The sequence below is a fragment of the Macaca mulatta genome, chromosome 11 (genome assembly GCF_049350105.2).
Source record: "Macaca mulatta isolate MMU2019108-1 chromosome 11, T2T-MMU8v2.0, whole genome shotgun sequence".
In the NCBI taxonomy this organism is placed as follows: domain Eukaryota; kingdom Metazoa; phylum Chordata; class Mammalia; order Primates; family Cercopithecidae; genus Macaca; species Macaca mulatta.
Genome location: NC_133416.1, coordinates 49129271 through 49156128, shown reverse-complemented (window position 1 = coordinate 49156128; position 26858 = coordinate 49129271). Strand labels below are relative to the sequence as shown.

The 26858-nt window shown below is 38.0% G+C and overlaps 1 protein-coding gene across 9 annotated transcripts in view; it reads left to right on the top strand.

The window, feature by feature from the left end:
• Positions 1-26858, top strand: part of YAF2 (YY1 associated factor 2) — a 78600-nt gene that overhangs the window by 18718 nt on the left and 33024 nt on the right. For 2 of the 9 annotated variants that reach the window (XM_015151457.3, XM_077952491.1), the window contains exon 3: positions 6379-6450. In XM_015151457.3, coding sequence (XP_015006943.1) covers positions 6379-6450 — 72 coding nt within the window. 9 annotated transcript variants of the gene reach the window in all.

Below are 26858 nucleotides of genomic sequence, written 5' to 3'. Positions count from 1 at the left end.
AGGCAGAGAAACCATTTAGTGGCAGCCATTTTAATAGTCTAGGCAAGAGGCACTAATGTCCTGAACAAGGGGAATGCCAGATAGGAGAGAGAAATGAATGTATAGATGTGTTTAGGAGAGATCTGTAGGACTTGATGGTTGATTGGATATGGTTGTGGGAGGGAGGAAGTTGGGTTGTAGTGAAGGGGAGGTATCAAGGATGAATGTCAGGATTCTGGCTTAAGCAGTTGAGTGAGTGGTGTGTGTTCTCGCTGAGATAGCAAATAGGAAGACAGGTTTAGGGGAAGGTAATAGTTTACCTATAGATTGGTTGAATTTGGGGTGCCTGGGGGAAAATCTGAGAGGGAAGATCTGTGAAGCAGTTTGGATATGTTGGGTAAGGCTTAGGAAGGAGGAAAGGGCTGTAAATACATATTTGATAGTCATTAGTACACATGATTTGAGTTGAAGCTGTAGGAGCGGGTAAGACAGATGAGGGAGGGAATAGATTGCATACCATGAGAAAAGAGACCTAGGAGAGACTTTTGAGGAACATCTTTATTTTTTTACAGTGGTAGGAGAAGAGCATCCCACAAAGAAGAAGAAAGAAATGGAGAAGGAAAAGAAAATTAATAGGGAGTAAGAAACCCGGGAGAGTGTAACAATACAGAAACAGAAGGAAGAGGATATTTTCAAAAAGACGGGGGCGTGTTTAGCCACGTCCAGTGGCTTTTACTTTCATCAGACAGAATCTTAATTTTTCTCTCAAGTTCCATGTAATATTTGTTTTAGTAAGTCTGGCATTTAGATTTGTATTTTTAAGTTGTAACAAGATAATAATTCTGCATAGTGCTTGTCCTCAGCTTTTCATGTTACAATAATTCTGATTTATATTTATAGGCTAAATAAAGGAGGTTAATTATTGGTAGATAGGAAGATGAGTAAAATTATGTTAGTAACTAACTTTGTTTCCTGAGGGTATAATTATCTAGTAATATCTTTAAGTCTATGCCTCTAACGATCACTTTAGATTATAGCTGCAAAATGTGATAGAATTAACAACAACAAAAATCCCAAAACATTGGGTCCTTCTTGGTGTCAAGAATTTAAGTGGTAAGTAAATGTACAGTAACTTTATTTATTTTTTGAGAGGGAATCTCACTCTGTAGCCTAGGCTGCTGGAGTGCAGTGGCGCAATCTTGGCTCACTGCAGCCTCTGCCTCCTGGTTTCAAGTGATTCTCCTGCTTCAGCCTCCGAAGTAGTTAGGACTACAGGCGCCACCATGCCTGGCTAATTTTTTTTAGGTGTTTTTAGTAGAGACAGGGTTTCGCCATGTTGGCCAGGCTGTCTTGAACTCCTGACCTCAGGTGATCCGCCCGCCTCAGCCTCCCAAAGTGCTAGGATTACCGGTGTGAGCCACTGCGCCCGGCCACTGTATGGTAGCTTTGAAAACTCCTGGGAGATTGCATACTTAATTGTGAGGGAATATGTGTAGTTTCAAGAAACCCTTATTTTCTGTTTTTAGGAGGAATGAATCATAGCACTCTTTAATGATTGGTTAACCAAGCAAATCATAGAACTTCTTTTAAAACTTCATTTGTTCTATAAAGTAACAGCTATCTGTGAAGTACAGTGGATTTTTTTTTCTTTTTTTATTTCAATTTTTTATAGATATGAGGTCTCACTATGTTACCTAGGCTGGTCTCGAACTCCTGGGCTCTTGCGATCCTCCCACCTCAGCCTCCCAAAATGCTGGAATTACAGGTGTTAGCCATTGCACCCAGCCTACAGTGGATTTCATATGATTTACAATGCCTAAAGATTCAGGTTTTAGAAGTGCTGAATAGCAAAGTTATTTAGAACATAGGCAAAATAAGAAAGGAATACTCTTTCTTATTCTAGAGTCTATAGAGTCTAGAAAGACTCTAGAACTAAAAATCAGTGAGTGGCTTTTGAATTTCACAAATATTTTAATTAACCATTAAACATTAAAATGCTATTTTGAGGCAGGTGTTGGGCTAGGTAATGGAGTTACAAAGGAGAACAAGACACATCCTTACCCTCATGAAATTTGTTTATTTATTAATTTAATTTATTTATTTAAGATGGAGGAGTCATGCTCTGTTGCCCAGGCTGCAGTGCATTGGTGCCATCTCAGCTCACTGCAACCTCTGCCTCCCAGGTTCAAACGATTCTCCTGCCTCAGCTTCCTGAGTAGCTGGGACTGCAGGCGCCAGCCACCACACCTGGTTAATTTTTGTATTTTTAGTAGGGAAGGGGTTTTACCATGTTGGCCAGGCTGGTCTCGAACTCTCGACCTCAAGTGATCCACCCGCCTCAGCCTCCCAAAGTGCTGGAATTACAGGCGTGAGCTACTGTGCCCGGCCAGCCCTCATGGAATTTAAGTTGCAAACAAAAAATACAAAAAGAAAAAATCATTGCAAACTGTGGCAATGACAGGAATTACTTGAAATAGGTGAAGAGGAGAGGCTTCTGTGAGTGGGTGGCATTTAATCAGCAGATGGATAAGAGGAGGCTGGGCATGGCGGCTCACACCTGTAATCCCAGCACTTTGGGAGGCTGAGGCCATTGGATCACTTGAGCTCAGGAGTTCGAGACCAGCCTGGGCAACGTGGCAAAACCCTGTCTCTACAAAAAGTACAAAAATTAGCCGGGCATGGTAGCATGCGCCTGGTTTCCCAGCTACTTGGAAGGCTGAGTTAAGAGAATGGCTTGAGCCCAATAAGGGGAGGTTGCAGTGAGCTGAGATTGTGCCACTGCACTCCAGCCTGGGCAAAAGCCAAACCCTATCTCAAAAAAAGGGATAAGAGGAGGTATTTGTGAAAGAGTTATGGTTAACAGCAAGTTGGAAGCCCTTTGGTTAGTTTGTTTTACCTTGAGCAAAGACTAGTGCATAGTGAGGCAGAGGGTGAGTGGCATCAGATGAAGGTGAACAACTGAGTAAAATGCCAGATCACAATTTAGTCGTAAATGATGTGACATTGAGATTTTATTGGAAGTGTAACGAGAAGCCGTTTAATGAATTTAAGTGCAGAAATGCTCTGTGGCTTCTGTAAGGAGAATAGACTGGCAGCCTGCAGTAATGTATAAATAGAAAGACTAATTGGGCTATTCTTCTAGTTAGGTGAAAGATAATGGGGCATTAATATTTTGAGATTAGATAAAAGAAAATGAGTTTCTTCCTTACTGTTACTAATACTTTTATGTTTCCATAAAAAGGTCATTAATATACACACAATGAAGACTTTTTAAGGTATGGCATTTCAGTACTTATGGTTTTATATGTACTTTTAAAATGATAATGAAATTAACTATATTAAAGCAGAACGATTTGCATGAATATGTTGAAATGTAAAAGAGGAATTTCTATTTTAAAAAGTTATTTATTCAATGGAAATAAAAAAGGATGACTTTCCCTAAGGAAGGAAAATGAGACATTTGGAGCCACTCAAGTTGGCTTGAGACAATTGAAATTTGTGATGTTAGAAAAATTTGTTATTGTTTTATAAAATCAGTTTTATACAGAAATTACTCACTTTAGAGATGGCTATTAAGAATTGACTTGAAAAGTAATGTAAGGCTTCAAAATCTGGTAAGATTAATTTAAATAATATAATAGAATTTTGTTCTTTTTCCCACCTTTTCTCTCAGAAGCCTGCAGTCATCTTAGGGCTCAACTGAGGAAAGATCCATTTGCAAGTTCACTCATGTGGTTGTCAGCAGACCTTAGAACACCTGCTTCCACATTAACTCACAGGTCTGTTGTCAGGCCTCAGGCATCTGGCTGTTGGCCAGAGACATCAGTTTATTGCTATGTGGGCTTGTCTTTTCTATAGGCTCAGAACGTGACACCTTGTTCACCCCAAAGCAAGATGTCTGGACAGTGAAAGAAAGGCCCGCCTTGGACTCCCAGAGTGCTGGGATTACAGGCGTGAGCCACAGTGCCAAGCCTCTTAATGACATCTTTTATATTAGCTTATACCATTAGGATAAAATATTTGCATTATTGCTCCTTGATCTGTTTTATCACTATAAACATATAAGACCTTTGTGCTATGTACTTACTCCAGTGACTAGGAGTCTAGACTTAGATGACCCTTTTCTGATATTTATTCCAATTAGAAATGGAGGTCTGTGTAGTACCCCTGTTTGAATGGGTCATTTAAAAGTGAATGAATTTATTACTGTTATACTTAATTCAAATTTATAGAAAAATGCTTGCATTTACCCAAGGCAATTTGTATCTTAAATTTAAGTAAGAATCTAGCACAGATCTTGACAATCTTGACAGGTGTGTTGTCAACCCTAACAAATACAAATATGACCTCATAACAGGATTGAAATACAAGATTTTTGTTAGAATTACATTTTGAATTTGATTTTGTAGAATGATTTTACAGACCATTTTATCCCTTTTTTTTTGTTTGTTTGTTTTCTTTCGTTTATTCAGTGGTTAGTTACCAGACTATTCTTAAAGGAAAAGCTGTACACTTTCTTTGTTTCCATAGAATGAAGAATCATGAAATCGTAAGTTTCTTGAAGGAAGGAGGTGATTATTTAGAAGCATGATTGTAAAGGTTATTAAAATATATCTGTATCTAGTACCTGCTAGTGTAGTTACTAGTGTTAGAAGTCATCACTGCTGTGGCACATTAAAATGAATATGATGAATATATATTGATTAATATGTATTCAGTTAAAGGTAATATAATATCTTCATGTGAGCTTGAAGAAATTTCTTTTGGAGGAATTTTTTTCTTTTGACTAGAAATAGTTTTTATATCAATGTCGGCCATTTTTAGGCAATTATTTTAAAAGTTTATTTAAAAATTTGCTATATTTCTTTTGTACAAGTGTTTAAAATTAACATTATTAATATCAATGACTGGCATACGTTTATGTGTTTGTGGTTGGTGTGTTAATAGGTGACACATGGTTAAAGACTTTTTTTTTTTGAGATGAAATCTTGCTGTGTTTCCCAAGCACGATCTTGGCTCATTGCAACCTCTGCCTCCTGGGTTCAAGCTATTCTTCTGCCTCAGCCTCCTGAGTAGCTGGGATTTTAGGCACCTGCCACTACGCCCGGCTAATTTTTGTATTTTTAGTAGAGATGGGGTTTCACCATGTTAGTCAGGCTAGTCTCGAACTCCTAACCTCAGGTGATCCGCCCGCCTTGGCCTCCCAAAGTGCTGGGATCACAGGTGCGAGCCACCGTGTCTGGCTGACTTTTTTTTTTTTTCTTTTTTCTTTTCTTTTTTTTGGAGACAGAGTCTCCCTCTGTTGCCCAGGCTGGAGTGCAATGACATGACTTGGCTCGTTGCAACCTCCACGTCCTGAGTTCAAGCAATTCTTCTGCCTCAGCCTTCCGAGTAGCTGGGATTACAGGCGCATGCCACCACGCCTGGCTGCTTTTTGTATTTCTAGCAGAGATGGGGTTTTACCATGTTGGTGAGGCTGGTCTCGAACTCCCAACCTCAGGTGATCCATCTGCCTTGGCCTCCAAAAGTGCTGGGATTACAGGCATGAGCCACGGCGCCCGGACGACTTTCTTTTTTCTTTTCTTTTTTTTTTGAGACAGAGTCTCGCTCTGTCATCCAGGCTAAAGTGAAGTGGCACGATCTCCGCTCACTGCAACCTCTGCTTCCCAGGTTCAAGCAGTTCTCGTGCCTCAGCCACCCGAGTAGCTGGGATGACAGTCGTGCACCACCCTGTCCATCTAATTTTAGTATTTTCAGTACAGATGAGGTTTTGCCATATTGGACAGGTTGGTCTCGAACTCCGGATCTCAGGTGATCTTCTTGCCTCAGCCTCCCAAAGTGCTGGGATTACAGGCATGAGCCACCACGCCTGGCCTGGTTAAGACTTGAGTGATAAAATGGGAATTGTATCGATGCATTTTATCTGAATTCTAACATATTGTTAGTCCACCGTGGTGGCTTCCATACCAAAAATCTAGTGAATGTTAATGACAGTGGCTAGTTAAGAAATGATAGATTTTGACCAACTATTCTTGTACTAATATAAAATATAATGATATTGTTCTAGCAAAATGAAATAGCCTGGTGGCTGATATTTTTGTATATTAAAATATAGCAGCCATTATAGTAGATGTTTTAAAATGAAACCATTCTAATGATTTTCTTTTCCTTATGTTTCTGATAATGTCAGAAGTTTCCCCTGACATATTTAGCAAATTGTTTCCATATTTACTTTGATATATGCATATATAGTTATCTAGTGAATTTACGCTTTCCCCTGTAGTTCTACATGTAATTATAATATCAAATAAAATGAAATAATCTTCTTATTCTGATAGAGAAGAAAAAGCTGGATCACTTACCAGTAACTGGAGTTCTCCTATTGGGTAATCTCCACAGATCCACATTGTTTGAAGTTATTGTGAGTGCCTCGAAGACCAAGGAACCGTTGAAATTTCCAATTTCAGGAAGGTAAGCAAGTGCACTGAAGCATGTCTCTAGCATCTCCCAAATCCCCTCCCCCAAACTTTCTTACATATACGTCTGTACTGCATGCCCCCTCAGTTCCAGTGGATGCCCATCAGGAAGATTCTCATGCTGGACAGAAGGGCAAGAGAGGTGGATCTGTGAGGGAAAAGACCCAATAGGATAACTCAAGTTACTGGTAAGTAATCTAGTTTTCACAAACTTGAGATTTTTTTTTCCCCCAAATTTTGTCCCTTGAGAAGGAATTTAATTGAAAAGAAAGGAAGTTATTTGGGATAGCTTCTTTTTGTATGTTTGATGTGGGTTATGGAAAGTATTGTATGGACAGTAAATACTGAGCTCTATTAATGGGTGTATGAGTAAAAAGTATGACATTAATTTTAAAGTATCTTATTTACATAATAGCTGCTTCTAAAAGATTATACATTTACTCGACCAGGGTTGGTGACTCACGCTTATAATCCCAGTACTTTCGGAGGCCAAGGTGGGTGGATCACCTGAGGTCGGGAGTTCAAGAACAGCCTGACTAACATGGAGAAACTCTGTCTCTACAAAAAATAGAAAATTAGCCGGGCATGGTGGTCCATGCCTGTAATCCCAGCTGCTTGGGAGGCTGAGGCAGGAGAATTGCTTGAACTTGGGAGGCGGAGGTTGTGGTGGGCTGAGCTTGTGCCATTGCACTCCAGCCTGCACAACAAGAGTAAAACTCTGTCTCAAAAAAATTTACACATTTACTGCCTTTTGGTAAATGGTGTAGTTGTTCTAAAGCAATATAGGGAAGCTAAACGTTGAATTCTTTTGTACATTTCTTTATGATATTGCTTTTTTGAAGTAAATATTTACACGGTAAAATTTATGGAGATGTCATATTTGGTGAATTTCTTTTGGCACAGTAGTACTAACCAGCAAGGATAGTTTAATTGATAGTTTAATTGACTAGCACTTTTTTTTTTCTTTCGAGACAAATCTGGCTCTATCGCCCAGGCTAGAGTGCAGTGGTGTGATCTTGGCCTACTGCAACTTCTACCTCCTGGGCATAAGCCAGCCTCCTACTTCAGCCTCCTAAGTAGCTGGGACTACAGTTGCATACCACCATGCTCAACTAATTTTTTTATTTTTTATAGAGATGGAGTGTTGCCATGTTGCCCAGGCTGGTCTGGAACTCATGAGCTCAAATGATCTGCCCACCTTGGCCTCCCAAAGTGTTGGGATTACAGGTGTGAGCCACCACTCCTGGCCTGACTAGCACTATTTTTTTTTTTTTTTTTTGACTAGCACTTCTTAATGACAGTTTTCAATATATCTTGAACTTCATTGAAAAATATATTTGAAAAATGATATAGGATATGTTGCAGTTATATTTACCACTTCCTTATGTGTAATGAAAAGACTTGATGTGAAGTGTAGCAGAACTGGTTCAGTTTCAGCTCTCTGATTTCCTCAGGTACCAAATAACTTACTGAATTGATATTTGTAAATGTTACTATATAATTAGTTTCTTGCTTCTCATTTTTCTCCCACTCATTTTGCATTATTACTAGGTTACTGTTTCTAAAAAGGCATTTTAAATATAAAGAGCTTGTAGTGGTGTCCTGCTTATAGCTGTTTTACAAAACTTTCATCCGTTTTCTGGATACTTGAGGCCTGCTACTATACCAATTCCATCCTGTTTATCCAGCCTTAATTTCTTCAGTTTGAAACTTTTGTTTGTTCTTACCTGGATAGTTATATTTACACTTGGTTTGTGGTTTCTGACTTTCTTCAGGTAAACTTCTCTCAGTTCTGATTTCTATACTTTAAAGTTGAGGCAAGTCTTACCCCTTTTATCAGTCCTTTTATGCTAGTATCTTTGTTATCTCCAATTCTTCAGTAGAAAAGTGGGATATCTGTAAGATTGTATTAATTCATGAAATTTACTTAATACAGTGCCTTAGCAGCACCCAGTTAATACCCTTATTGGCTAGTATTTGGCTGTAGATTGATCTTAAATGTTTTTGTGGTTATGGTTAGCTGAATGATACAGTTTAGCCATTAAATATTAGCTTTAGGTTATATTGCCATTTTTTAATTTAAATTTAAATTTAATTTAATTTTTATTTTTTATTTTTTGAGACAGTCTCACTCTGTCGCCCAGGCTAGAGTGCAGTGGCGTGATCTCCGCTCACGATTGCTCCCAGGTTCAAGCAATTCCCTTGCCTCAGCCTCCCAAGTAGCTGGGATTACAAGCATCTGCCCCCACACCTGCCTAACTTTTTTGTATTTTTAGTAGAGACAGGATTTCACCATGTTGGCCAGGTTTTGAACTTCTGACCTCAAGTGATCTGCCCGCCTTGGCCTCCCAAAGTGCTAGGATTACAGGCATGAGTCACAACGCCTGGCCATATTGCTATTTTAAAAAAATACACAGCTCTTTTTTAAAAAAAATTATTTTATTTTTTACACAGGTATGTTGTATAATAAAAATATGCAACTCTTAAACTGAGTTTTTAGGTCCTTTGAGAGCAAACATAGTTTGCCTTTTTTTTAAGATTTTTTAAAAGATGTTTATGGTTTATCTTACTAGTTCCTAACATCAGTGACTGAGATTAAATCATCCCCACTGAAACATTAGCTTTTCTTATAGATTCATGAATACACCTACCAGTTTTTTGTTTATTTGTTTTGTTTTGTTTGTTCGAGACGGAGTCTTGCTCTGTCGCCCAGGCTGGAGTGCAGTGGCGTGATCTTGGCTCACTGCAAGCTCCGCCTCCTGGGTTCCTGCCATTCTCCTGCCTCAGCCTCCCAAGTAGCTGGGACTACAGGCGCCCACCACCACGCCCAGCTAATTTTTGTAATTTTAGTAGAGACGGGGTTTCACCGTGTTAGCCAGGATGGTCTTGATCTCCTGACCTTGTGATCTGCCTGCCTCGGCCTCCCAAAGTGCTGGGATTACAGGTGTGAGCCACTGCGCCAGGCCTACACTTACCAGTTTTTTAAATCTATGAAGCAGATTCATTTGCCTCATCAATCTTATTTGTACTGTATTTTTTTCTTAAAAACAATTTTTCCCTTTAAAAACTGGTAAAGTGAAATTCTAATTATTTAATATGATAATTTATCTTGTGGCATATAAAAAAAGTGTATAGTTTTGAGAGTATAGAGTGGCTTCCGTTAAAGATTTAGTGTTGGAAAACAAACTGGAAATACAGTATCCTTGATTTTTGCAGTTTGAATATCTTAGATTATTGCTTTTTTTCAGAAATGAAGGAAGGAAATGCTCTTTGACAGATTGCCTCTTCTAAATAATCATCAGAAAGCAGTTTGTCCAATCATTAGACAAGCCAAGATAAAGAACATTTAGTCAGATGACTTAAATACTAGTTTTGAATCTACTGCTGCATGTCTTTGTACAATTCTGTTCAATCTCATAGTTTTTTTGGTATGAATGATATGGTCATTATATTGAGAGTGTTATTGAAATATGGAGAAATATATTGAAATATTCCAAGTGAAGTATCATGTTGGGCTCAGGAGTGGGTTCAGAAAAAAAAAATGTGTGGAAATTTGGGTATGGTGTGTGCATGTATATGGAGAGAGAGAAAAAAGGTAAAGCAAAAGTTGTAAATGTTAACAATTTTGAATCTAGGTAGAAGGTATATGGGTCACTGTACTTTTAACTTTTCTATGGCTTTGAAATTTTAAAAAAAGTTGGGGAGAAAGTGTTTTAAAAAGAACTTTGTGCTTCAGTTTCTCTAATTCTAAAATGGGAATAATAGAACTTTTCATGCCTTGAAGCAGGTAGGCACAGTGGGATAACATTTGGCAGAAGAGCAGCCAAGAGAATTCCTAAAAAGTGATTTTTTTTTTTTTGTCATTAAAGAAGAGCTTTATAATGGAGAACTTTTCAAAGAACATTTTGCCTAAGGTGTTTTAGCTTAAAATTTTTCAGTTACTTTTTTGTTTTTGTTTTTTTTTTTTTAAATACAGAGTCTTACTCTGTCACCCAGCCTGGAGTGCAGTGGCGTAATCTTGGCTCACTGCAACCTCTGCCTCCTGGGTTCAAGCGATTCTCCAGTCTCAGCCTTGTGAGTGGTAGGTCTACAGGTACGCACCACCGCGTCCAGTTAATTTTTGTATTTTTAGTAGAAATGGGTTTTCTCCATGTTGGCCAGGCTGGTCTCGAACTCCTGACTTCAGGTGATCTGCCCTCCTCAGCCTCCCAAAGTGCTGGGATTACAGGTGTGAGTCACTGCACCCGGCCAGACATTAGTTACTTTTTTTTTTTTTAAGAGCATATTGCATTATAATTGAACAAAAACAGTTACTTCAGAAACAATAAATATTTATGTAAAATAACCAATTAAAATCTTGAAAAACATAGCTTGTAATAAAATAACTCAATAAATGGGTAAAACAATAGAAGATTTGACACAGCTAAAGAGAGAAGTTACTAATTTGAAGAAAGAAATGAGTACTTCTCCGGACAAGCACAGAGAAATGCAGAGAAATGAAGAGGTGAAAAATATGGAAGAAAAGATGACAGAGGATAGATTGAGCAGTTCCCATACAGATCTAATTGGAGTTTTAGAAGAGCGCATACACAAAATAGTGGAGAAGCAATTTTAAAGGAAAAATGATTAAGAATTTTCAAGAATTAAAATACAAAATGGAAATTACAAAATGATTAGAACTAAATCACAACAAAAGTATTGTATCAAAATTTGAGGGATGCACAAAAAATGGTACTTGGGGATAAAGTTGTCATCCTTTTTTTTTTTTTTTTTTTGAGACAGAGTCTCGCTCTGTCGCCCAGGCTGGAGTGCAGTGGCCGGATCTCAGCTCACTGCAAGCTCCGCCTCCCGGGTTTACGCCATTCTCCTGCCTCAGCCTCCCGAGTAGCTGGGACTACAGGTGCCCGCCACCGCACCCGGCTAGTTTTTTGTATTTTTTTTTAAGTAGAGATGGGGTTTTACTGTTTTAGCCAGGATGGTCTCGATCTCCTGACCTCATGATCCGCCCGTCTCGGCCTCCCAAAGTGCTGGAATTACAGGCTTGAGCCACCGCGCCCGGCCATCATCTTTAATGAATGTATTAGATTGAAAGATTGGAAATAAATGAGCCAGCTGTTCAATTTAAAAAACTAAAAAAAGAGTAGAGCCAAAGAAAGAAGAGGAAATAATAAAAATGAAAATAGAACTAGAAAATAATCAGCAATGGCCGGGCGCGGTGGTTCATGTCTGTGATCCCAGCACTTTGGGAGGCCGAGGCAGGTGGATTACGAGGTCAGGAGTTCAAGACCAGCCTGGCCAAGATGGTGAAACCCTGTCTCTACTAAAAATACAAAAATTAGCCAGCTGTGGTGACAGGCGCCTGTAATTTCAGCTACTCGGGAGGCTGAGGCAGAGAATTGCTTGAATCTGGGAGGTGGAGGTTGCAGTGAGCTGAGATCGCACCACTGCACTCCAGCCTGGGTGACAGAGCGAGACTCTGTCTCAAAAGAGAAAGAAAATAAGCAGCAGCAATAAAGACAATGTCGCGATCAGTCAAAACTGATTATTTTCAGTTGATTCTGGAAATACCCAAGAAAAACAGATGAGACTAATAGTCAAATTTAAAAAAGAGGTATCAGTACAACTATAATGGTGATTTTTAAAATTATAAGAAATCGTTAATAATTTATATGTATATAAATTTTAAAAATGAGAGTTTCATTTTCTAGTAAATTTTTTTTTTTCAAATTTGTCTGTACAAGAAAAAGAAACCAAAAACCATTAAAGAAATTGAAGCTGTAATAAATTTCCCCAAGAGGAATAGGTGTTTTTGTTTTTAATAACAACTTATTGAGATATTCACATACCGTATTACTTACCTGGTTAAAATGTACAATTCAGTAGGTTTTAGTATTTTTACAGAGTTTTGCCAAGAATTACTATAGTCATTTTTAGAACATTTTCATCTCTCCTAACCCTCTATCCTTAGGCATCTACTAATCTACCTCTTATTTCTATAGATTGGCCTGTTCCGGACAGTTCATAAAATGGAATTATACAGTATGTGTTTTGGGAGGGGTTGATTTCTTTCCCTTAGCATGCTTTTAAGGTTTATCCACATTGTAGCATATGTCAGTACACTTCATTCTTTTTTATAGCCAAATAATACATCATTGTATGTGGATATACCACATTTTGTTTATTCATTTATCAGTTGATGGATGTTTGTATTGTTTTGCACTTTTTGGTTATTATGAATAGTCCTTCTGTGAACTGTTACAGTCCTGTGTTGTTTCCAGGACCTCCCTCAGATGCTTTAAGTCTCTGACATAAAAATGCCACAGTATTTGCATATAACCTGTATACATTCTTCTATATGCATTACATGATCTCTAGATTACTTGTAATATCTAATATAACCCAAGTGCTCTGTAAATAGTTGTTATACTACATATTGCTTAGAGAATAATGACAAGGGAAAAAAGTCTGTACATAGTATAGACACAACTTTTCCCCCCGAATATTTTCAATCTGCAGTTGGTTGAATCCATGGATATGGAGCGCTGACTATATATACCTAGGAGTGAAATTGCCGGGTCATGTGATATTCCGTGTTTAAACTTTTGAGGAACTGCAAGACTGTTTTCCAAAGTGGCTGCATCATTTTATTTTCCCACTAGCAGTGTACAAAGGTTCACATTTTTCTGTAATGTCACCAATGCTTTTCATTATCTATCTTTTTAATTATTGCCTTTCTAGTTTGTGTGAAGTGGTGTCAGAAGGAATGAGTTTTTTTTTTTTTGGTTGGTTTTGTTAGAGATGGGGTCTTGCTGTGCTGTTGAGGCTGTAGTGCAGCGGCTATTCACAGGCATGATCATAGTGTACTGCAGCTTCAAACTCCTAGCCTCAAGCAATTCTCCCACCTCAGCATCTCAAGTATGAAGGGATCGTTTTAATGATGATATTTGTAATTATAATTTTAGATATTGCTTTTGGGGAACAGTTAATCCCAATCTTATACAAATTGACTCAGAGAACAGAAAAAGAGGGAAAGTTACTTTACCTGTTTATCTGGCAAGTTTAGCATTTAAATCTAGAATGGAAAGACTATACAAAGGAAAGTATACTACATTCAGTTTTACTTATGAACACAGACATAACAATTTTAATTGGGATAGGAATTTAGGATAGTTCAATATTTGAAAACTGTATCAATTTAATTTATAAGAAAATTTAGGAAAAAATTCTAGATAAATTTGGTAAAACTATATGTTAAAACTCAATACCCATTAAAGTTTTAAAAAAACACTCTTACACTATGAGCAGAAATGAACTTTTTTTCTTACAGTAAAGGCTACCTTTCAGATAGCAAGAATCATGCTTAATAGTGAAACTTCGGAAACATTCTCATTAAAGCCAAGTATAAGACAGATATATCTCTATCAATAAACAAAAAAGAAAGAAAATCCAAAAGGATTGGAAAGGAAGAGAAATGAGATGAGATTCTTCCTAGAAATGTTAAAAGAAATGAACGTACTGTTTGTATTAATAAAAGAATTCAACATTGCTGAATACAAGGTCAGCATTCAAACTAGCAGTAGCCAATTAAAAAATAAAAAATATCTCCTTCATATGAAATTCTATAAAGTACCCAACATTTTATTGAAGGACATAAAATTAGACATGAATAAAAGGCAGGATATACTATATTTTTGGGTGGGAAGTTAAAATTTATTTAGTAGTAAATATTACTGAAAAATTGCTTTGTGAATTTTATGTAGTTTCAGACAAAAATCCCAGTATGATTTTTTTTTGTGTGTGGAAAATGACCTTCATGTGCAAAATTAAAGGTTCAAGAATAACCAAGATAGTTTTGGAAGAAGAAAAAGAATGAGGAGGAACTTGCTCTGTTGGATGTCAAGATGAATTTAAAAATTATGGTATTTAGCCCCGGGCATGGTGGCTCATGCCTGTAATCTCAGCACTTTGGGAGGCGGAGTTGGGTGGATCACCTGAGGTCAGGACCAGCTTGGCCACCATAGTGAAACCCCATCTCTACTACAAAAATTAGCTGGGCATGGTGGCATGTGCCTGTAATCCCGGCTACTTGGGAGACTGAGGTGGGAGAATCGCTTGAACCTGGGAGGTGGAGGTTGCAGTGAGCCGAGATCGTGCCATTGCACTCCAACTGGGGTGATAAGAACGACACTCCGTCTCAAAAAATAGAAATAAAAATTATGCTATTTAGATTTAAATACTACATACAATGACAAAGAACAAACTGCTATGCATAACATGGGATGAATCTCTCCCAGACTTAATGTTGAATGAAATTAGTGAGACACAAGGAATACATATTGTACGGTTTCATTTACAGGAAGCTCAAAAACAAGTAGAAATAATCTATAGTGATAGAGATGAGAATTGTGGTCATCTTGGAAGCATGGTACTCATTGGGAGGGATCATGAGGGAGCCTCCTGGAGCATGAGGAATGTTAATAGTTTGGCCTGAGCTGAATCACACAGGAGTATATGTTTTTAAAGGTCAAGCTGTACATTCAGTATTTGTGTGCTTTACGTAAGTACCTCTGTTAAAAAAATTATGGCACTTGAAGTATAGTATTAGTACAGGAAAAGACAAACTAATAAAAGAGAGAGTTCAGAAATGGATTCATACATATTTGGAACATTGGTAAAGGCTACTCCCTGGCAGTAAGGAGAGAAAAAATAGACTCTCAAATTGGTTTTCTAGATGGGGGGGAAAACTAGATCTCTGCTTCAAGCAATATGTGAAAATAAATTCCAGTTGAATTAAATAATACACGTGAAAAACTATTTTTTAGAAAAAGGATAATATAGATGAGTATGCAACTTTAGGATATGGAAGATCTTTAACAAGTCAGGAAAAGAAGAATGAACCATCAAGGATAAAGACATTAAGGGTAAATGATTTTGCTGCCTCAAAAAGAAAAACTTGAGTTTAATAGAAGACATCAGGCTGGGCTTGGTAGTTCACACCTGTAATCCCAGCAATCTGGGGAGACCAAGGCAGGTTCACTTGAGGTCAGGAGTGCAAGACCAGCCTGATCCACATGGTGAAACCCTGTCTGTACAAAAAATACAAAAATTAGCCAGGCATGGTGGCACGTGCCTGTAGTCCCAGCTACTCAGAAACCTGAGACACTAGAATCGCTTGAATCCAGGAGGCGGAGGTTGCAGTGAGCCGAGATTGTGCCACCGCCCTCCAGCCTGTGCTCGAAAAAAAAAAAAAAAGACATCATAAACCAAACTAAAAGATACATGACATACCTAGGAGGAGACACACACAATGTCTTTAATATTCGGTGGATTTGTGTCCAGACTATATAAAGATCAAAAGAATAAGATGATACACATAAAATGAACAATGGATATAAAGGCAATTAGCAGCAGAGGAAACGGAATTGGAATGGCTAATGAACTGGAAAGATGCTTAGTCTCATTTGTAGGGAAGTGCAGTTGAAAACATATGAGCTATCAATTTTCACCCATTAGATTGCAAAGCTTAGGATGGGATGTTATACAGTTGAAAATGTGCATACTCTATTATCTAGCAGTTAATTACTATTCAAGGTGTTAGTCTAGAGAAACTTGAACACTTGCCCAAGGAGGAATGTACATGGATATTCATGTGGAAAAAATAATCTAAATGCCTGTCAGTAGGAAGGCATGAATAAAGAAGATATAATTATACAATGGAGAATTACCTAGATCTATATTTAGGCTATTATTAATTAGTATTTATTTCAATTTGAGGAACACTTTGTACTTTCTATGTCCAGGTTCTGTATTGTTTTAAGCCCTTTATGAATCTTAACTGTTGTAATCCTCATGAAAAGTCAGAAAGAGGTACTATCATCATATTCATTTTGCATATGGGAATACTGAAGCATAGAGGGGTAAATAACCTCCTCACTCTCATAGCTAGTAAATAGCAGAGCCAAGATTTGAAGGTAGGATTGGAACCTAAGTTGTCTGGCTTCAGAGTCCACTATACCATGCTACCTTTTGATGTGTATGAATATGGAGATACCTCCTAAATGTAAGGAAAAGTTCATTTCAGAATGATGTGTATAATGTGATCTCATTTACCCAAACTTATGACAGTGGTTGCCTCTGGATGTGATTGCAAGGTGAGCGAGATACACTGATGATGGTGAAAGGAAACTAGCTTTATGAAACGGCATGCTTTTCCTTAAAGAAGATGTATATTACTTTATAGCTTTTAAAATACTTAAATGGAATATAGGTATGTGCTTATTTTTGCAAAAAGAAACACTGGAAAAATTGACCTTTGTTGTTTTAATCTTCATTTCTTCTTGGTACTGGTTTATGGTAGAAAAAGAAATTAGCTTGGTTCTGATGCAGTAGAGCAGCAGATAAGCACTGGGTGCTAGGGATAGGAAGGAAGAGTTTTCAGCCTCTCTCTTTAAGGAGTTCAGCTTTACAGGGAAAGAGATAAGGAAAATAATTTTGATTGAGTTGATACATGCAAATCTGTTTTCTGCCTTGTTTCTCTATCCTTGTCACTTTCCCTCCAAATACAAATAGGAGAAGGAGGAAATGTCTTGATTTGGAGCACGGGAAACAGGCAGTGAAATACTGATGAAGATCCCACTTTTATTCTTTTACAAAACTACCAGAGTGTAAACTCTGTAATGGTCAGATATCGTAGCTTGTTCACCATCTCATCTCCTACATTTAGTATAATGCCTTTTGCTTAGTAAACTCCTAGAGATGTTTGAATGGATAACTGATGCACTTTCAGATGTCACTCTCAAATTAAAGCATCTTAACCCAAAAGTTCTCCTTAAACTGTTTGAGATACCTTCCATTGATTCCATTTCTTCCATTGGTTGTCAGGCACTAAGGTAATTTAACTGAGAATGCTATATAACCTTGAATTGCTATGTGCCAAAGAATTCTGACTTGAGTAATGTTTTAATCTGTAGGAAATGTTGGGTCCCAAAAATCTATTTTATTTTTAACTGTGCTGAGTCTAATCCTTTTTTTTAAGCTAATAGTCTTTTAATATTGGAATAGTACAGTTGGTTTTCTCAGTCAGTATTACTGTATTCTGTGTATTTGAGTTAGTGTGAGCTTGTAAAACTGTTAGGTTCTGTGTTTTGAAATTCTCAACTTCCTAAAACCACATTTTCTTCAAGTTTTCTGATAGGACCATAGACTGTTTCTGGATGGTATTAGTGTTTATAATATGAGAATTCTAGTGCCTTTTGAAATCTGTTATGGTATTGCATAAAAAGTAATGGTACTATTTCATTTCATCCTAGTGAGAAAGGTGTGTGGATTTTCTGGTGGTAAATTGGAGTCCATGTATGTGTGATCCTCCCAACAGAGTGAATTTAAATATCTAAAGATTACTGAGAAAGGATAAACTTGAATAAATCATAGTGAACAATGTTTATGTCACTTTTTAAAGTTTTAACACTTGTAATTGAGTAAATCCTGAAACAAAGCATATTATTATGTTTGATAGATTTAAACTATTGGTCAAATCCTGTTCCATGTGTACATAGTGTTTCTTTCTTACTCTGTAACCCTTTTGCCAGAGATAACAGGAAGAGAGCCTGGTTACCATTGGGTGGAACAATCCTGCCGGCTCAAGCCTCTGCCTAGAAATTTGGGTCATTCTCTTTTTTGGACAGTCTGGTAAGCTGTCACTGTTTTTCACCTTAAAATCATCTTGTCGAAGAAGATGTACCCAAGAGGAAATTAATACTAAAGGAACAAACAATATTAAATTCAACGAAAACGTTAAAATAGTCAGACGAAATTAAACATGGCTAATCTAGAATTGCACTGTAAAGTGTTTTTTTATATGAAGTATTCAAAATCAGGGTATATTTTATATTTATAGCACATCTTAACTTGAACTAGCCACATTTTAAGTGGTCGGTACCCACATGTAGTTCCTGTATTGAACAGCACAGACTTAGAGCATTTGAAAAAAGCTTTGGTGTTACGTAGTTCTGCTGTTTGAAAAAAGCTTTGGTGTTACGTAGTTCTGCTGTTACTCCTCAATAAAGATGCCTCAGCTATCTTTTCTTTTTTTATTGCTTCACCTGTTCATGGGCACTCATCTTAACTATTAATCATTGGTAGTCTGAAATCCCGCTATCCATTTCTGAATTTTACAGAGCATTTAGGGCTTTCCATAAGTGTTCCCTGATACCTAGATCTACTTAATTTCTTTAGATAAAATGTGATGTTTCATTCTGATAAACTTTTGTTTTGAGACAGGGTCTCGCTCTGTTGCCCAGGCTGGAGTGCAGTGGTGCGATCTCAGTTCACTGCAACCTCTGCTTCTTGGACCAAGCAATTCTTGCACCTCAGCCTCCCAAGTAGCTGGGATTACAGGCGTGAGCCATCAACACTTGGCTAATTTTTGTATTTTTTTGTAGAGACAACAGAGTTTCGCCATGTTTCCTAGGCTGGTCTCAAACTCCTGAGCTCAAAGTGATCCACCTGCCTCAGCCTTCCAAAGTACTGGGATTATAGGCTTCATTCTGATAAGCTTTTAATCAGAATATTGGCTCTGCTTTTTGTCAGAATATCAGACCCTCTACGTGGGCTAGAGTAGGTAGGATTATAATTATCGTCATCTCTCTAAGGAAAGGTCACTAACTTCTTTTTTGCTTTAAAGTCATTGCTCTGAACCAGAAGGATTCCTTACATGATGACTTATATTTTTATAAGGTGAGGCCCAACATTTCACTCTATGGGAGTTGGATATGCTTTCCCTAGATACTAATTGCTGAGAGGTTTTCGAATCAACTCATTTTGTTTTTTACTTCTTTTCCTAGTAGATAATATTTGAGAGTGAATGTATTGCAAAGTAGAACCATATCTAGTTTGGTATACCAAGGTATAACATAAGTGACTTAATATTTTGGTAGTCTGTTGCTTTCATCTGTCCTAGATGAGGGACAGTTCAGAAGATTATTTTCAGTAAATGAATTTATAACTTCTTACACTAGTTATCCATGTATCCCAATAGCAACTGAATTTTCTATAATTTATTTCAAATACTCTCAGACTTTACTCTTGTAAGGTAAGATTAATTGGACTCTGATTATATAAATGTTAAGATTGTGAGGTTTTGGGTGTTACGTGTTTTCTTATGTTGATTATTGTTTAATTTCTATACCCATTGTTAGTGTCTAGTTTTTCTCAGCCTACCTCTTTGTTATACCACCTCTATTCCAGCAGAATCTCAAACGCAATTTTAGTTCTTCCCCACCCTGTTATCCAGGCATACATATTATTTATTGGGCATTTCCCTGCATAGTTAGTGCAGCATTTAGCTGTTACTTACCCCTGAGAAGATAGTAGTGTGGAATTAGCAGTGGCAGGATGTGGAATTAGCAACAAAGTTCCTGGCTTGGAGTTGAAGTGAAGCAAAGAATATTCTTCTTTTTCTCCCATCCACTATGATCACACATTCTATTTAACTTCATTCCCCCTAGCTAGATGAAAGCTGATAGCTGCTGATTTTTGTCACTGGGGTGTTGGACAAATTTTTGAGTTAGAGGAGGGTTCATAGCCAAAGGAAGAACAGCAGTCAGCCTAGAAAGAACACTGGGCAGCACATGGCAGCAGTGACTGCGAACAATCTGCTAAACAGTAGGCTGGGGTTAGAGCAAAGGAGCACTATAATAATTTTCTTACTTGTATTTTCTGTGCTCTAGTTCTATCTATTGTCATGACACTAATTTTTGAAAAAATTCCCCTTTTAAACTCATCACTATTTACTGAGGACAACGAAATGTGAGGTACTTTCTTAGAATTGAACAAAACAGACACTGCCTTCTCAAGTGGTGATTACTTGATACCCTCTTGAAATCTTTAGTAACTCTCCATTCCTGTTTAAATCTCCACTGCCCTCAGGTCCAAGTCAGACTCATCAGCTTTGTCTTTGAGCTTCAACAGGGACAATGACTGGTGGTATTGGTTTGCTCATAGTCTTGTTTTGTTTAGTCCCTTCAATGTTGGCCTGTACCATGTTTCAAAGAAATTTAATGGCTATCATTAAAAAATCAAGAGCTTTCACTTGGAATTTCATATTTCCATCTTCTTTTTTTTAAAAAGGAAGATGTAGCAACACTGAGCTACCTTTGTTCATTGCAACAGTCTGCACCATTTAGTTGGGGCTTTTGCTTTCCACAGTCCCTGTTGCCTCCTGGGTTTTTCTTGTACCTGGTCCTCTTTATTCCTTTTTATTACTTACCTACTCTCTGTAGATAATTCAACTTGCAACCCTTGTTCTAGATAATCTGGTCCCTCACTACTATAAACTAACTTTCTTTTCTTTATTATGAAACTCTGGTATAACCAAAGGGATATCCTCTTTAACATGTTCTACACTCCTTAACATGGCTTGCAAATCGTTTCATGTTCTGGTTCCTGTTTATTTCTTCAGCCTTACCTCTTTCCATTCACCTGTATAAAGTTATGTCCCAGCCATATGTGTCACGCACTTATAGGAGGTGTGCTCTCCTCTTTCTGGCCTTTACACACATGCTAATCTCTTAATCTCTGGGTGCTGTTTTGCCTGTCCTCCCATTCTTTTTTTTTTTTTTTTTTTTGAAATGGCACCTTGCTCTGTCACCCAGGCTGGAGTGCAGTGGCGCGATCTCGGTTCACCTTACTGCAACCTCCATCTCCTGGGCTTCATCAGTTCTTCTGCTTCAGCCTCCCAAGTAGCTGGGATTACAGGCGTGTACCACCACACTCGGCTAATTTTTGTGTCTTTAGTAGAGACGGGGTTTCACCATGTTGGCCAGGCTGTTCTCCAACTCCTGACCTCCGGTGATCCACCCACCTCGGCCTCCCAAAGTGCTGGGATTACAGATGTCAGCCACCGTGCCTGTCCCTGTTCTCCCATTCTCTGTCGCTGCCCCAGTAACCCCTGCCTTCCACTCCTACCCACCACCAGTTTAGTTAATTTCTATTCACTTCAATTCTTAATTTAGGTGTTATATCCTTCAGAAAGCCTTCTGTGCTCCTATAGGATCTGCTTAGGTACCCATCCTCTGTATTTCCATAGCTGCCTGAATTTAACCCCGTCTCAACGCACCATGACTGGTTTGATGGTCTATTCTCTACAGTGTTCTGTAGCCTTTTTGAGGGCAGAACTGTGTCTTCACCTTTGATTTCTAATGCCCATAATAAAATAGGTACATTGTAAATATGTAATGAATGGATGACTCACTAGGCTCTTTTAATAATCATTAATTCTGAGCCTATGTGGTTTCTATTGTACGGAATATTGTTTTCATCCTTTCAACTCTTCTTCATCCTCTAAGCTTCTACTAGGGGACTATCCCTAACAAGATACTTCTTTTCCTGGCCTGTTTTAGTACTAGGCCTTTTCCTTCTTTAAATTCTGGTAATACTTTTTAGAAATCTTGTTTTAGCATTTGGCATTTGTTTCCTGTATGTTACTTTAAATTGAAGTTACATTTAATGCCACAATTTCATTCTTAAGGTATTAAAATTTGTCAGTAACCTGTGCTTTACGTGATAGTATATTGCCAGCTAAAATAATGTATCCATTGATTAGATCGATTCATGAGTCAAACCTTTATTACTTTCTTGGATATTGTTCCTCATTTACAGAGAACTTGGACATCTAGCCAGAAGTTTTTCTCTCTACCTAGGTTTCTTTATCCATTTTGAACTTCTCCCATAATAGCACTTAGTGTATGTACTTCAATTGCTTGTGTATTTTTGTGTTTCTCACACTGAACTATAAGGGCTGAAACGGTATCATATTAAAACTACCTGTTGGTATAATGTTTTAACTAATATTGGAGTTTAGAAGATCTTGATGTTCAAAAGACGTGTTTGATATATGTCTATAAAGTGTTTTCAGTAAGCTAGGCATGATCATCTCATTTATTTACATGTGGACTATTAGTTACACAGCTTCATTTGCGTGTCTTCTAGACATCTCAAACTTACGCAAAATTGAACTTACGTATGTTTGCATGCGTGAGTGGGTATTTCTGTATACCTGTAACATAGGGCTTAGACCATAGGTAGTATTTAGTAAATGTTCATTAAGTGAGAATGACTGTACAACACCAAAAAATTTTTATGTTACTGATTTAGAATATTATAGGACATAGTTAGGTATATAAGAATGGCTTAGATTTATTTATTTATTTATTGTGCAGTGGCACAATCTCAGCTCACTGAAACCTCTGCTTCCTGGTTTCAGGTAATTTTCCTGCCTCAACCTCTCCTGAGTAGCTGGGATTACAGGCGCTTGCCACCACACCTGGCTGATTTTTGTATTTTTAGTAGAGACGGGTTTTCACCATGTTGACCAGACTGGTCTCAAACTCCTGACCTCAGGTGATCTGCCTGTCTCAGCCTCACAAAGTGTTAGGATTACAGGTGTGAGCCACACTGGCCAGCTTAGATTTATTTTACTTCACAACTTGTAGCGTAGAGCTTGCAGGGCTGGAAGTTGCTCTGGGTGAGTCACTGAGTGAGTAGTGAATGAATGTGAAGGAAGGCCCAGGAAATTACTGTAGATTTTATAAACACTGTACAGTTAGGCTACACTAAATTTATTTTTAAAATTTTATTTTTTCAGCAATAAATTAACATAGCTTAATGTAATGTTTTTACTTGATAAGCTTATTATTAATTTTTTTTACCATTTTCACTCTTTTGTAGTGACACTTAGCTTAAAATGTAAACTCACTATACAACAGTACAAAAATACAGGTATTTTCTTTCTTTATATCCTTATTCTGTGTGCTTTCTCCATTCAAAAATTTTTTACTTTATTACTTTTTAAACTGTTAAAAATGAAGACACGGACACATACATTAGCCTAGGCATACAGAGTCAGGATCATCAATATCACTGTCTTCTTGAGAACTCTGCTTTGTCTCACTGGAAGGTCTTCAGGAGTAATAACATGCATGGAGCCATCATCTCCTTTGATAACAATGGCTGGTCAGACGTGGTGGCTCATGCCTGTAATCCCAGCATTTTGGGAGGGCCGACACAGGCAGATCACTTGAGCCCAGGAGTTGGAAACCAGCCTGGGCAACAGGGCAAAACCCTGTCTCTACAAAAATACAAAAAAATTAGCTGGATGTTCATGCATCTGTAGTCCCAGCTACTCAGGAGGCTGAGGTGAGAGGATCACTTGAGCGCAGGAGGTCAGGGCCAGCTGCAGTGAACAATGATCGCACCATTGGATTCTAGACTGAGTGACAGAGTGAGATGCTGTCTCAGCAAAAAACAAAAACAACAATGCTTTCAGGAATACCTCCTGAGGGGCCTGCCGCAGGTTGTATACAGTTATAAATACAAGGAACATACTCTGAAATAGCAATAAAAAGTATAGTAAATACATAAACTAGTAACAGTCATTTATTATCATTGTCAAGTTTTATGGACGATACATAATTGCGTGTTTTTTTTTTTTTTTTTTTTTTTTTTTTGAGAGGGAGTCTCATTCACTCTGTCGCCTAGGCTGGGGTGCAGCAGCGCAATTTCGGTTCACTGCAGCTTCCGCTTCCCCAGTTCAAGTGATTCTTCTGCCTCAGCCTCCCAAGTAGGTGGGATTACAGGCATGCACCACCACACCTGGCTAATTTTTGTATTTTTAGGAGAGACAGGGTTTTACCATATTGACCAGGCTGGTCTCAAACTCCTGGCCTCAAGTGATCTGCCCCACTCGGCCTCCCAAAGTGCTGGGATTACAAGTGTGAGCTACCGTGCCCGGCTGGTATGTGCTATACTTTTATATGACAGGCAGCACAGTAGGTTTGTTTATATCAGCATCACTGCAAACACACGAGTACTATGTGATATGACAGCTTCTTCACTAGGAGATAAGTATTTGTCAGCTTCATTATCTTAGGGAACCACTGTCACATATGTGGTTTGTTGTTGACCAAAATGTTGTTAGGGAACATGGACTATATGTTTAAAAGTAACTTTGCAAAGAACCAGAAGTAAACTATGTAACTACAAAATTGGGTAGGAGAAGAGGAGGACTGATAGTACTGCCTTGACCAAAATCTTTAAATCCATTCACTTCTATCTCTACCATTTGTCAGCTACCCTAAGCTACCATCTCTTTTCTGGGCTACTCTAATAGTGTACTACTTAGTTTCTCCAATTCCATATGTGTTTTAAAAATTAAAATATAATGGAAGTCACTTACATCCTTAAAAGTATTTCGGCCGGGCGCGGTGGCTCAAGCCTGTAATCCCAGCACTTTGGGAGGCCGAGGTGGGCGGATCACGAGGTCAGGAGATCGAGACCATCCTGGCTGACACGGTGAAACCCCGTCTCTACTAAAAAATACAAAAAACTAGCCGGGCGAGGTGGCGGGCGCCTGTAGTCCCAGCTACTGGGGAGGCTGAGGCAGGAGAATTGCGTGAACCCGGGAGGCGGAGCCTGCAGTGAGCTGAGATCCGGCCACTGCACTCCAGCCTGGGCGGCAGAGCGAGACTCCGTCTCAAAAAAAAAAAAAAAAAAGTATTTCAAGGTACTTATTGTACCTAGAATAAAATCTGAGTTGTGTTGTTTTGTTTTGTTTGAGACAAGGTCTTACTATGTTGCCCAGGCTACAGTGCAGTGGCATGATCACAGCAGTCTTGACCTCCCAGGCTCAAGTGATCCTACCACCTCAGCCTCCTGGGTAGCTGGGCCCACAGGTGTGTGCCCCCATGCCCAACTATTTTTTTTTTTTAATTTGTAGAGATGAGGTCACGCTGTGTTGCCCAGACTGGTCTTGATTTCCTGGACTCAGGAGATCCTCCTGCCTCTGCTTCCCAAAGTGTTGGGATTACAGGCATGTGCCGCGACACTCAGCCAAAATCTAGGTTCTTTAACATGGCTCATAAAGCCCTTCTTGGCCTTGTCTGCCTGTCTCTCAAGTTTTATCTCATGTAATTTTTCCCCTTATTCAATATTCTTCAGCCTTACTAACTTTCTTTCAGTTTCTGTAACACTCTTTGTATTATTTAAATTTAATTGTATCTTTTTTTTTTTTTTTTTTTTTGAGATGGAGTCTTGCTCTGTTGCCCAGGCTGGAGTGCAGAGGCACAATCTTGGCTCACTGCAGCCTCCTCCTCCTGGGTTCAAGTGAGCACGACCGGCTAATTTTTGTATTTTTAATAGAGATGGGATTTCACCATGTTGGCCAGGCTGGTCTTGAACACTCCTGACCTCAAGTGATTCTCTCACATTGGCCTCCCTAGATGCTGGGATTATAGGCATAAGCCACCGTGCGTGGCCAAATCTTTCTTGCTTCTTATTCAGCCCCACTCCTGTTAGAACCTCTCATGGTATTGGGTAGGGTGGGGAAAAGTGAACACCACAGTTTGTAATTATATATATGTAGCTATTGTTTTTTATTACCATTGTATTCCTAACACTAAGCATGATGCTTGGCACATAGTATGTGCTCAGTGTAAAATAAGTGTATAGCAAAAGAAGGAAAACAAGGAAAAATTCAGAGAAAACATGAAAACAAGATCGGACATGCTTGTTAAAAGTGTAAAGGCCCATGATATAGCTCAGCTATTAAGGAACATTTACATTAGATTAAATACAAAGCCCACCTATACACGTAGTGTTTAGAAACACACTAGAACAGAATTACTAGGGGGATTGGAAATAAATGGATGGTCAAAACAAGATACTAGGCAAATGTAAGCAAAAAAAAAAAAATCAGTAGATTCGTATTATTAGAAAAAGTTGAATTAAAAGCAATAAACATCAGGTGAGAAAAAGAGACACTGTGATAATCCAGGGTATGGTTTCTGATATAAAGAGGGCCACAGATCTTTACTTTTTAAAGATGAAGCACAAAAGTATTTAGAGTGAAAACTATATAAATTCAGGGAAGGAGAGAGAGACAGTAATGGGAGTACTTTAACAGCAATGGTAGACTTTAAAAACATTTTCAGTCCTTGCTTCATCAAAGAAATAAATATGATATAAAGAATCGGAGTCATATAATTTGTCTGTCTGATTTATAAGGTTGATGTAATAAATGTATCATTCTGTTATTGTAAAGAGAAATAAATTCCCCTCAGAACATTTTAAAAGATAGGTTATATTTTTAAAACTTTTAAGTAGGTTACATTGTATTATAAAGAAAGCTGAAAAAATATTAAAAAGTAGAAATATTATTAACCACATCCTCTACAATGAAATTTTAGGTTGACAACAAAAGTGAGAGCCAGAAACCAAACTACCAAACCTTTCCAAATCCCAAAACAAAAACCTCAGTTACTTGAATTTAAAAATGTAAAATTATTGTCCTTGAAAAATGAAAAAACTTAATTCAAAGGTCTAAAGATACTGCAGACTGGCAACTGCAGT